Below are 12,043 nucleotides of genomic sequence, written 5' to 3'. Positions count from 1 at the left end.
CCCCCAGTGTACGCGTTCGTTTTTCGCCTAAAATTATCGTATCGGTTCCCCCCCCCCCTAATAACCTCACCTCTCTTCCCTTGATATATTCGATTGTTTCACGAAAATGCTTATATCATGTTAGGCAGTATATTCGGTTGGATCTCGTTATTGTTCGAGCCCCTGGCCTTTCAAGCGCCACTCATTCAACCTCAGGCCCGTCTCCAAGCCGAAAATTCAACAGCCCTAAAACCTCTCCCCTGGCAAGATATAATCACGGGTGATTATGGAATTCCCCCGACATTAAAAATCCACGACCGAGAAGGAATCGTCAAATGGTCCTGGGAGCGGAAAGATGTCAAACAACCCCTTCCACCTCGTATTCGTAGCGGCCTGTTTAGCCGTGCCAACGATGCGACCGACATGAAATACATGCGCGACGGCAAGTCCGTCGCTGCAATCTACAGCAATGCCATCTTGGTCGTCAATCACACCCCTGACTCCCCCTCAATTGACAAGAAAATCACCTTCGCCCTCGACAGAGGCACAGACGTACTGTGGAACTCGCACAGCATTGAACCCCTCCCGGGCGACCGCCTGGCCGTCGCCACAACCGGCCAACGCGCAGAAGACGGCATTCAAATATACAACATGAGTTCCGCCCTCCCCTTACTCAACGACCCCCCATCCTGCAGAAAATAGAAGGCCTCCGCGCCATCCACGCCATGATCTGGGACGAACACGGCCAGATGCTGTGGGCGTGCGGGACCAATGTAGCCGCGGATGGCTCAGATCCAGAGCCCGCCTATGGCGTGATCCAGGGGTACCCATTCGACAACGTGACGGGGCTTCTTCGCGACGACCCGGCCTTCAAGTTCACCTTCCCTGAATACTGGGACATCGACACGGAATGGGGCCACGGGTACAGCTGGTGGTCTGGGCCGCACGACCTGGTTCCCGTGCCGAACGAGCGAGTATTCATCGTCAGCAACGACATCGGGCTGCACGCGTTCGACATCGAGAGTATGTCGTTCACCGCCAAGTTCGAGGAAGTCATTGACAAGTACATGCCTGGGTTCGAGTGCACGTCGAACGACCGGCACGGCATCAACCGGCAAGGCGAGTGGGAGGAGCTGCCGCAGTCCGATCTGAAGGCGTTAAGTCTTGCACCGGACGGCGCGTTTATCTACACGCAGTCGCTGTGGAGGCTGTTCCGTGGCAACCATACGAGTCTTGTGGTTGATGGCGTGCGCACGAAGATCATGGAAGGCAATGAGATCTATCGGTCGCGGTTTTTTGGTGACATCCCTGGCTGGCCCAAACCGAGGTACTAGGTGCTTCGCGATGTCGATTTTTGTACAGATTATACCCGGAGGTCCCTTTTCTTGGATGTATCAGTAATAATGTCCAGGTTGTGTAGTTTCTTTCCCACATGCGCCATTGCCCCAACGCGCCAAATAAGATTAGAGTTGCATTAATGACCGCATATTTACATCGACACTTGCGCCTAACTACCTATATGTACATACATCATCTACACATTCATCAACAAGTTTTATAAATATACCAACAATCCCTGAATATCCATGCAGTGTTTACTATACTAGTTATCCGCCCTATGAGGCCAGTCTCGTTTAAACCTCGCTCTGCACCAGTCCCCACAGTGTCAGCCCTAGTGACGCCGAGACCAACGCCAAGCGCACTAAAATCCCACCAGGCACGAGCTCAACCCGAAGCCTTCCCGAAGGCTTCGGTGGCAGCCCGCAATTGGTTACACGGCGGTGCTCCGCGCGGCCCCTAACATGTATGACGTCGCGCATGCTACGCTCAGCGAGGCCTGCGCGTAGATTTTGTCCGCATTTGGATCGCGATGCGAGATATTCGCTTTCGCTTGGCTTACAGTGGAGGAAATGTCTCAGGGTTTGGCTATATTTAGGAGGATTAGGGATCGGTTTAACTTAATTCATTAACGTAGGGCAATATACCTAGGTAAGATGCTGAAAATGGGGTTTGAGATTAGGCGTTCTGTTCATCGGAAATGGGCAGGTGTCGCGTGACTTTCCCGCTATGGATGATCCATCTGAGATCAATGTGAGGGCTGTTTTGTGGGTTTCATATGCACGATATTAGACTGTATTATTTTCCGGGTTACTTTGATTCTCTTTCAAAAGCTAGTTAATTATTTAAGTAGATAGGCCTGTGATGCACGTCAATCCAGTTTGCTGTATTTAACATGATGATACATAAAATACCAAAATTTAGACGCTGCCGAAGTATAAAACATGTCATTGCTATACACCGGGCGGGCTGCAAACCATGCAAACTACAGCGGAGCTTTTAATTTTGTTCCCCGGGGCTTTCGACTCCGGCAACAATTTTTTCCTATACGACTTCAACAACTACATCTCTTTATACTCTGTGTCTTTCATTGCAGTCTCAGGAGACTCTTTCCCCTTCAATCATGCATATCTAATGGCTACCGATCGACTAATCTCATGGAGTACTCTTACACTGTATGACCGCTAAGAAAATCACTCATTGAAGGGTTCCGTTCGGAAACTAGGGTGGGTACTGATGCTGCTAAGCATATCAAAGACGGATCACCACGAGCGAGAATAGCAAAAATAAAAAACAATAAAAAATAATAAAAATCAAACTCAGCAAAACAGAAAGCACCAGCTCACAGGTCGAAGTCGCCATCAACTTCAACTAGCAAGATTCATTACCAACTTCGGGCTGAAGCGAGTTCCTGTCGCTTGTAGAAGGGTGGGATACCGACGATAAGCGCAGCAGAGGAGTACCATGTGCCAATAGAGGCTTCGTTGCCATAGAGGATGAAGGAAAAGTCCATCTCCTGATGTTTGCTGGAATTGATCCACGTAATTCCCGGCAAATACTCAACATCAACAGTTCGAGTACGGCGTATGATCTGCGATCTATTAGCTATATTCTCATGTCTCAGCTCCTGTCACACTCACGTCACTAGATTCCATATATTCGCCTATGTCGGTGGTAATGTATGGTCTCAGCCTTCCGAGTAGACGGCCTTTGGTGGAATGATCAGAGTCAACCTCGAGGTGGTTTTTCTTTGCAAACTTGATTAAGTTTTCAAAATTCTCCATGCTGCGCGAAAACAGAAGAAATTTCCCGTATATGTCTAGATTGGAAGAACCAATAGGCGCCGAGGAAAGGAAGGTCGACCACCCTTCTTCGAGCGACTTCCCCTCAGCATAGCTTTGAGTCAGATAATCACTGTCATTCTCATGGAAAGTATAAAATATCTGCTTTCGCTGTCCATCACAGGACTAATCTCGACATGCACCCCTAGATCTTTCAGAACAGAGTAAAGCTTAAGATCAGCGACCTTAAGCGTGTTCGGCAGTAGTCTCTTAACCTCGGGAGATGTATGCGGATATGAATGAGAGCAATAGATACCAAGAACACCACCTAGTAATAGTTAGTCTTCTGCAGAGAGCTTTGTGTTGTTAGGAAAACATACCTATTCTTATAAACTTGGGATCCATGAAAATGCTTCTTAAGAACCCATGTAGAGACAAGCTCTTGGGGTTAACAATTGACTTTGGTGGAATAGACCCTCCTATCGGGGTAGTCACATAAAAATTATATGTCAAAGTGATGCGTTCCCTTCTGTGATAGTTTTGATCTCATGCTCACAGTTGCTATAGAACGCAGCCCACTGAATCGTAGTTTTGCTCTTCTGACTCCAATCGATGTCGACTTCTTTACCCTGGTGTCGAACGATCAGAATACCACCTTGAAATGGCGATGGAAAACAAACAACGAGCGACCCAATTTGAGTGTCAAATCGGGGTGTGTCGACATGCTTCTTGAAAAGCCCAGACGGACCAGAGTATACCTATCAAAATCAGTATAAATTATAGAACTTATCTTATTACATTGGAGAATCAGTATACATTCAATTTGTACAACTGAGCCTTCAACTTCCGCAAGGGTATAGGCCTCCGATCGGCTTTTTCAAAATTTGGGAGAAGGATCTGCTCTACATTATCGAGGATTCTGAAGGCGGACAGGTGGAAGCTGGTCGCAAATTGCTTAGGATCAAGCTTGCCTGCTTTGCGATATTTAGGATCAATAACGTCCTCGCTCCCCATACCAAAACTAGCAGGATCACAATCAGCGACTAGTTATTTCAGGGTGTCGGCTGCCGAGTCGGGATCGGAGTTTCGGTCAAGAGGTAGAGCTAGCTTTTGCGCCTTATGATCTCCACCTGAAATTTAGAAGACTGTCACAGCAGGAGATACCGAGTTATCCCCTAGAGACGTAGAGGGCGTATCTCTATCTTCAATAGGGATCAGGCCTCCACACACAAACGGAGCAGAAGTGTTCAGGTTGTAAATTGACGCTCTTAGCTTGTCACAGCGCTCGCGAAAGGCAATTTCAGCTAGAGGGACCACTGTCGGGTCTTCAGCCTTTATGCCATCTAACTACTGACAGAACTTGTCAAATAGCGGATCTGCGATTTCACTAAAGAAACCGCTGGCCCAAGGACCGAGTTTGTCCTGAGGTCCATCTGGCACCTTGGATTGGTGGTCGATCATGACCTGCAGTCGGCGTAACAGCCGTCTCTGTATCTCCTCGTTCTCTAAGATATTGCTTTCGAAGGTTGGGCCTGAAAGCTTCCTCAAATTGTCCAGTAACTCTGTCGTAAGCTCCTCCAATCTTTCTTTCTGCTGCTTATTGAAAGACTCAAAGTCTGGCAGTTGTAGGCCGTTGCTGCCTGTGTCATTTGAGAGCTTGGACATTCCGAATTCGGAGAGCTGGATCCAAATTCGATCGAGACAAGCATCTAGCTTGGCGTCCTAGTCTCATCCTTGATCAGAGGAGGGATCAAACAGCGAGCCCAGCAGAACAGGCCGGAGACATGTAACACGATGGCATAGCTACCTCAATCATGTCAAATGTTGCGAGATCGTTTGGATCAGTCTCAACTTCGGGGCGCTTAGGAAGGTGCGTGTCTTCCATTTCATGATCCGGTAAACGGGCTTCCTCCATATCCAAGTCCTTCGATGTATGGAACGGGAGGAAAACGGCGACGATGAAGTGTATTGAGATGCGTTGAGGCTTGCTAATGAAATGGTACTCAAATGGAGAGGTCCATGGAGATGAAAAAAAGAAGTGAAAATGGGTAATGAAAAACAAAGTTATATTATATACAGCAATGAGCCGCACAGTCGTGATCCAAATTAGGAAATCGACGTGTCACACGCACCATAGACTTTTGTCACAATTTCACGTTCTCCTTATTTCTGCCGCGATCCCTCCCCTTTCTTAAAACTGGATATGTCTTTTACGCAGTTTCGCACTCCGCCTGCATCCACAAGGTAGCTGCGTAAAACGCTCAATCGTCACCCGACCTAGGGATATTCGTTTTAGGAACCTCTATACTCACTTTTCGGATCGAAGTATACTAGGAAATTCCTCTAGTAATTCTCTCAAATATCAGTAGCTCTGAGATCAAAATCGGCGAGAGGTGAGCACAAACATGAAAGGGAGAGGTCTCGAGACCTAGGATAATCTGGTATATATATAGATAGGCAACAATGGACAATATTCCTTTTTTTTTTCTTTCAAGGAGTCAGAGATTGAAAAACTCAGTAAGCAGCAGTGGCCTCTGCCTCTCGTCACCGTTACACAGATTCAGTTCAGTAGGTAACGATGACTCGCTTTCTTGACTTTGTTGTTAAAAATCCGAAAAATTTATTCCCATCCAATGATTACTATTTAAGGAGCCTGTTGCCAGCTTTCATGAAAATATCACCATGAGGCGTGCTAGTTACTATGCTACTAGTGCATTTTTGATGACTGCACCTCCAGATTCCACTGTGATATCCAATTTGAAGTTCTCAAAATCGGGATTTATTTCAACCAATCCCATCGAAACAAGATTCACTGATTCGCCAAGTTGATTTGCCAAGTCGCTTTGAGACATATGACAAACTCGATGCGACAGGAAATCCAGTAGAGGGCGTCGCCCCGAATACAGCGAGTCTATATCAAAAGAGACATGCTTCGGAGTCTCACCAATATGGTCAAGGGCTAGGTTTACAAATTTTCTCGATACCATGACTGACCAACACGTCAAACGGCACTTAGCACGAAAACAGAATATGACTCGCATATCCTCCATCTTGAAAGCTTCGATATTGTGTTCCGCGATTAACATCTTCTCAGCATCATCGACATTCCGAAGCCCGATCTAAACAACCCGCTCGAGATTGATCAAATCGCACTTTTTGATATAACCAGAGGGTTCCTCACTGGAAGGCTTTGTCAGTCCTAAAGAAAATTCAACTGACATCTCATGAATCCCTCCTCCCGCACTGCTCTGTGTGGTGTTGATATCGGCATGGGCGTCAATCCACAGGATGGAAACTTCGCGGCCAAGCAATTTTCCACAAGTTGCCTTCGCAACAGCAGTCACAGTTTGAATTCTAACCCAACGGTCACTTTTGAGTATGAGCACAAATCGCCCTTGCTGTGCATGTCGATAAACGCGCTCGTTGATTAGCCGCTTTCTCTCACATCGCGAGCCCGCTTTATGCCATCAAAAACCTGATCCGATTCCTTGGCTGGCTCTAAGGCTCTTTCAGAATATGTTCAGATGTGATGGGCCAACTCTTTTCTGATTAGATTTTAGTGAAGATCTTACAGTTGATCAACACACCTCTGGCCCTTTCTGGGCTCCGCCCTAGGGCTGGAACATCGCTAGAAATCGATTCTCGGAGGCACCAAAGAACATATCGCCCCGCAAGAGGCGTTAGCTGCGATAACAGCCAGGTGCTTGGTGTCGGCAAAAAGAATGTATCACACGGAAGCAAGGTGCGCCATGTTGAGAAGTCGGTCTGCATCTTTTTCGAATCAAGATACCACAGTCTCTCTAAGTCCTTACCAAGTGAGAAGAGTGAAAAGAAAAAATTATGAGATCTTATTGCAATTCGTTCTCATTCGGTTACACTCAACTTTAGACAATCCACCGGCCCCCATTACGCCTACAGATGACAACCACATCGATTATAGTTTAGTATAGACATATTAAGCCCCTAGGATAGAACTCAAAATCTCCCCTGCAGCCTCCATTTCAGTCTTGTTTTTCATTCTTGCAGTCAACCCTGAGAGAAGCACTAATTCCAGAAACCAAGTATCATGTGGGACAAGAATATCCAGAATCTTTTCTCCCGATGCCTTCCCCGAGTAAAGTCTTGCCAACTTCGTACCAGAAGCATCGCGCAGCTCCAGGGTTTTCAATGTCATATCTAGCTTCCACTTCAATTTGCCCATTGTAGGCTTCTCGAGTGTACAGGTGCCCGACATTTTGTTGAGGCGCATTTCCATTGATTGGCCTTGGATGGTCAGATGGCATTTGGAAGAAAAGGTTGAAAGCCGACTGTCGCCAACGATGTCCCATGGCCCTCCTCCCCAGCCGCGAAATATAATCACGTTGGGGGTACTCGTTTCCGATATTGTGATCGAGTATATAGGCGGGGCTTGTCCTGAATAGCCTGAAGGATGGACCAGGATCTTTGCCCGATCTCCAGGTGCTGGTCGCATAGAAAAAGAGACATAGGCCGGGTTGTTTGAGGACTTGCTGATAGAGCTGAATGAAAATAGTGAGGACATATGGGCTACCATAGTGAGACCCAATGAAAAATTGATATCGAGATTTTGATAGAAAATTCAGAAACTTTGGGATGATCAAAGAGCCGTTCATATAATCCATTGCAACATATATATCTGTTTTCGAGGACAATGACATATATTCACTAAATCAGGTTGGAATTTGCCTCTTACCAACATTCTCGTGTGCTCGCCTGAAAACAACATACTGAGACCCTAACATGGTTGAATTGTTTCTTCATGATAGCTGAATGTAGATCTCAGAGTGCCCCAGGCTATTCCTAATCGAGCGAAATGGTGCGCTGTCTAGCGTGATGTGGGTCTCTAATCTGATCACAGCACATGATTGATCCAGATTGATGGTTTCGATTGTGGAGACTTGGGCTGACCGCAATAACGGGTCATGGTGGGGCCATTTCATCGAGGGCGTGGCAACTGCCACAATCTTATTTCTGACACCTGTGCGTTACTACTAATTGGTGACTGCATATTACCGCCAAGTAAGTTATCTTGGCAAATGGCTTTGGCTGGCTTGGCTCGAGGCTGTGTCAATGCCTAACGTCGTTGAAACAAAACACACTCAGCGTCTCAAATATCTTATTTGGGATGCAGTATCTAGGAAATGCCTCAACTCTTCTCACTTGACCCAAAACGAACCAAAAGTCTACGACAATCTACAGTGACGTTCGGTAAAAATGCCAGGGGTCCCATCTAGCCGAGGCTGCGATGCGTGCCGCAAGGTGAAAAAGAAGGTGGGATTTTTCTCCACGCTTGGAGCTAGTGAATACTTTATTAATGCACGGGCCAGTGCGATCAACTAAAACCGACATGTTCACGTTGCGCACGTCTCAAAATAACGTGTGTTGGAAGCGGTCAACAACGGTTCATGTTCAAGAACCAATCTATCAAAGTGAGCCAACCGCAAGATGCAGGAACCCTTCAACAAACGACTGTCACCTGCCAACGCAAATTATCAAACCCCCTTGGGAATCCGGCACAGGTACTCAATACTACCACCGGTAGTCTGGCAGCATCCTTCGTAGCAACTTTGCAGGTGACTGACGTCCGCTATGGGGTGTCTTACTACGGATCATTTTTCCGTGATATCCCACAGCGATTGGGGAATAGTGTCGTCCTTGATTCGGCAGTGAAAGCGATATCAAGTGCCTATCCGTTTCTCATCACGGGCTCTGTTCCGCGCGATGCACTGGTGCATTACGGCCAATCACTGCGAGCACTGAGAAATTGCTTGAATAACCCATCAGAGGCCCGGGCTGCACATACTCTATGTGCAGTCTACCTGATCACTGTATGCCAGGTGAGTTTAGACACACCCCGTGTCCTGGAACAATCAAAAAGGACACAGAGCAGGGTGAGCGCAAACTTGAAAAACAATGCGAAAAGCTAATCATGGAATCAATAGAGTTGGCTAGGTAAAAGCGATGATTCCATAACTGGTCATAGCGAGGCGATATCGTTTCTCTTGAAAGCTGCGGCATTGCATGAATGGAAAGGCACCTTTGAGATGGAAATGGTCATCACGCTTTGTGCGCCCATAGTAGGTGTTCATATTGACTCCTCTCAGGATCAACCAATTGCCCAACCGATTCACTTACGGATGAGATATGATACAGATTCTGGAAAGCATCGTCAATCCTCGTATAAAGATGGACTCCCAATTTTGGGAAATTATCTCGTCCTATAGACGTCGTCTCAACCCTCGTGGCTACGAGCAGTCACAATCATCTGCCCAGATGCATCATATCGCCATGATCCCCGAATTCGTCCAAAATCCCGATGCACATCTTTCCGAAATCGCAAGGATATATCTGATACTCAAAAATGACTCTCTAACGCTAAAGCCAGTCCTGGATGAATGCGCAAAATTTGTTCTTGTGTCTTTCTCTTCCCCCGATGTTGCCAGACATTGCAAGGTTCAATCAGCCTATACCATTGTCTGTACGCTGGCAGTGCTCTTGAACAGTCTTCTTCGCGTGTTTGATCCGCTCAACACGAATTTGACAGAAGAGACCGCTCACTTTTGTAACGAGATTATCATTCAAACCGAATTGGCCTCTTGTTACCGGCCTGTGGGGTCGTCGTACAGCCCGCTATGTCTTATTGTCGCCTGGGCTACGACAGATGACATCTTCCAATTGGCAAAAATAGAATCGCTCATTGCTGTGTACCAGTCCGACTTCGCAGAAGTTCCATGGATGAGTCAGGCAATTTGCTTGGGTTTGATATTGAATAGCCACCGCGTGCGAACTGCGTCTGGGAAGCTGTTAAATTCCCCCGAGGACTCAAAAAATGGTGAAGAAGCTCTAGTTGGTGCCGAATCTTGTTGCATTCTCTAAGCAATAAGATCTTTCTGCTGGCGTTGTTGGTTGTAAACTACCATTTTCATTCATGATATTCATCTGTATTGTTGATTATCCCCGCTACCGTCTATCAATATTCCCTATTCCGCTTCTTGAAACCAGACAATAATAAACTATCGATGTTACTGAGCAACAATGAAACAGCGCGCTTCAATGTTTCCACTGGATGATGGGCCGCAGCACACCGTCTGCAATACTCTTACTGCGAGGCGATTTTCGCTTGAACGCTTCTTCAATCTCATCCAGTGATCTGCCCTTCGTCTCCGGCATGAAAAGGGCACAAACAATGGCGGTCAAAATGGAGCAGCCACCGAACAGAAAGTATGCCCCAAAGCTGCTTTTCGCCAGCAAGATTGGAGTTGTCAATGCAACTAGGAAGTTCGCAGCCCAATTACTGCCATGCGCCAGACTAGTAGCTGACGCACGAGTGCGTTGGGGTTGAATCTCAGCCGCATAGATTTTGATTCCGACTCCCCATGTCAAGGCGTAGATCACGGCGAAGATATAGATGGTAACGATGACTACCCAACGTCCGGCTCCGAAGGAAGCATGAACAGATCCGGAGGCGTAAAGAGCTCCAATCAAAAACATTGTGATGCTCAGCGCAACTCCGCCGTATATTGTGCTGTGTCGGCGGCCCCATTGGTCGGCCCAGATCAATGCGGGGATTGTGACGCCGAAAATGACCAGCGCTGAGACACCGGATGCGAGGAAGCTTGCTTCCGAGGAGGCAAGACCGGCTTGTTGGAACAGGAGAGGAGCGTACTATCGCATCTTGGTCAGGATCCTGGAATCTGGAACTCTCACATGCCGTTCAACTTACATATAGCACACCGTCTATGCCACTCAACTGTTGCATTCCCATCATAAACACTGCAAGACTAGTACGCGAGCGAACGTCGCGAGAGAAAAGATCAAGCAGAGTATGTATGGGTTTGGCTTTGGTCTGGAGCTCTGTGGAAGTTGTAACGCTCGGCCCCTTGTCTTGCACTTCTGGGGAGACAACGTCGCCAAATTCGAGTTCAATCTCCACCTTTTCTCGCTCTGCTTGACTGACACCTAGATAATCCCAAGCCTCTGCTGCCTCTCCATCGCGGCCGTGCAAAGTCAACCATCGAGGCGATGGAGGAAGGAAGAAGAGCGAGGCTGCGGAAAGGATCATCGACAAAGACGCGAGCAGAATGAAGGGCGTGCGCCATGACATGGAGGATTGAATTCCAGAGCTGCCATAGCACGTGAAGAATCCGGTGACAAGACCAAGAGTGATGAGGAGTTGAGGTCCTGTTGTGAATGTTCCCCTGACTCTCGTTGGCGAGATCTCGCAGATGTATCTAGATGATGAGTTAGTTGGCTGATTCCCAAGGTTCGATGAGTTGACCATACACGACCAAGGTTCCTAGGAAAAGGCCTTCCCCAATACCCTCTATACACCGACCAACAATAAACATTGCAAGATGAACTGCGGATGCTTCTAACGCAGCACCCACTCCAAATATGAAAACTCCAATGCTGATTCCTTTGGATCTTCCCAATCGATCTGCAAGAAGGCCAGCAAAGAATGAAGATATTGCCGCTGGAATCAAGATAGATGATACGATGAGACCATGAATCGTAGCAGATTGACTACCACCGAATTGTGCCACGAAGTCTTTCATATCTGTCACAGGTCCGATAATCCCTGTGTCCATCCTATCCATCCAGAAAAAGTTAACGCTAAGTAGTACATATAAGGACCAAAAATCACGTTGCATACCCAAATAACAACCCGTTCATCGAACATAATATGCTGGCTGACACGTATCTCGGCATCTTCTCTAATCGTTTCCTAAGGGAAAGGGCCATAGTCAATATAGTCGGGATTTGCCCGTAGAAATGATTCTGATAACGGGTGATATGTCAAGTCACTCGAGACGAAAAAGCATCCAGTATGAGAAATATGATTGTGCAAGGCAATGAAAAAAATCTTCATCGGAATCCTGAACCCGTTTAGATGCCCCTCCATAAGCCATCCCCACAGCTTATTCGCT

General features: G+C 47.1%; 7 protein-coding genes across 7 annotated transcripts; 2 read left to right on the top strand and 5 right to left on the bottom strand.

Moving 5' to 3' along the window:
* Positions 1 to 117: 117 nt before the first annotated feature.
* Positions 118 to 1,826, top strand: N7529_006045 (uncharacterized protein; the record flags this gene model as incomplete). The annotated part of the gene is made up of 3 exons (XM_057241572.1): positions 118 to 634; positions 682 to 1,306; positions 1,697 to 1,826. 3 exons carry the CDS (start codon positions 118 to 120, stop codon positions 1,824 to 1,826), a joined length of 1,272 nt encoding a protein of 423 aa, XP_057096931.1.
* An 875-nt stretch (positions 1,827 to 2,701) lies between these two features.
* On the bottom strand, positions 2,702 to 3,101 carry N7529_006044 (Aminoglycoside phosphotransferase; the record flags this gene model as incomplete). Its single annotated transcript, XM_057241571.1, has 2 exons — positions 2,702 to 2,908; positions 2,958 to 3,101. 2 exons carry the CDS (start codon positions 3,099 to 3,101, stop codon positions 2,702 to 2,704), a joined length of 351 nt encoding a protein of 116 aa, XP_057096930.1.
* Positions 3,102 to 3,220: 119 nt separating this feature from the next.
* N7529_006043 (Oxoglutarate/iron-dependent dioxygenase) lies at positions 3,221 to 4,112 on the bottom strand (the record flags this gene model as incomplete). Its single annotated transcript, XM_057241570.1, is given in 4 exon segments — positions 3,221 to 3,426; positions 3,479 to 3,643; positions 3,655 to 3,856; positions 3,915 to 4,112. 4 exon segments carry the CDS (start codon positions 4,110 to 4,112, stop codon positions 3,221 to 3,223), a joined length of 771 nt encoding a protein of 256 aa, XP_057096929.1.
* Positions 4,113 to 4,235: 123 nt separating this feature from the next.
* N7529_006042 (uncharacterized protein) lies at positions 4,236 to 4,763 on the bottom strand (the record flags this gene model as incomplete). Its single annotated transcript, XM_057241569.1, is given in 2 exon segments — positions 4,236 to 4,441; positions 4,454 to 4,763. 2 exon segments carry the CDS (start codon positions 4,761 to 4,763, stop codon positions 4,236 to 4,238), a joined length of 516 nt encoding a protein of 171 aa, XP_057096928.1.
* Positions 4,764 to 7,053: 2,290 nt separating this feature from the next.
* N7529_006041 (uncharacterized protein) lies at positions 7,054 to 7,650 on the bottom strand (the record flags this gene model as incomplete). Its single annotated transcript, XM_057241568.1, has 1 exon — positions 7,054 to 7,650. The coding sequence occupies one exon, from the start codon at positions 7,648 to 7,650 to the stop codon at positions 7,054 to 7,056; it is 597 nt and encodes a 198-aa protein (XP_057096927.1).
* Positions 7,651 to 8,330: 680 nt separating this feature from the next.
* N7529_006040 (Zn(II)2Cys6 transcription factor domain-containing protein) lies at positions 8,331 to 9,992 on the top strand (the record flags this gene model as incomplete). The annotated part of the gene is made up of 4 exons (XM_057241567.1): positions 8,331 to 8,387; positions 8,444 to 8,953; positions 9,059 to 9,193; positions 9,270 to 9,992. The coding sequence occupies 4 exons, from the start codon at positions 8,331 to 8,333 to the stop codon at positions 9,990 to 9,992; spliced, it is 1,425 nt and encodes a 474-aa protein (XP_057096926.1).
* Positions 9,993 to 10,166: 174 nt separating this feature from the next.
* On the bottom strand, positions 10,167 to 11,840 carry N7529_006039 (putative MFS sugar transporter; the record flags this gene model as incomplete). Its single annotated transcript, XM_057241566.1, has 4 exons — positions 10,167 to 10,781; positions 10,840 to 11,347; positions 11,400 to 11,705; positions 11,770 to 11,840. Coding segments are annotated over 4 exons (1,500 nt in total), but the record flags the coding sequence as incomplete, so codon positions are not given.
* Positions 11,841 to 12,043: the final 203 nt, after the last annotated feature.

This window comes from Penicillium soppii, assembly GCF_028829465.1.
Source record: "Penicillium soppii strain IBT 18220 chromosome Unknown utg000005l, whole genome shotgun sequence".
Classification (NCBI taxonomy): domain Eukaryota; kingdom Fungi; phylum Ascomycota; class Eurotiomycetes; order Eurotiales; family Aspergillaceae; genus Penicillium; species Penicillium soppii.
Note: the sequence above shows the minus strand (reverse complement) of the source record. Positions and strands in the feature narration are given on the sequence as shown.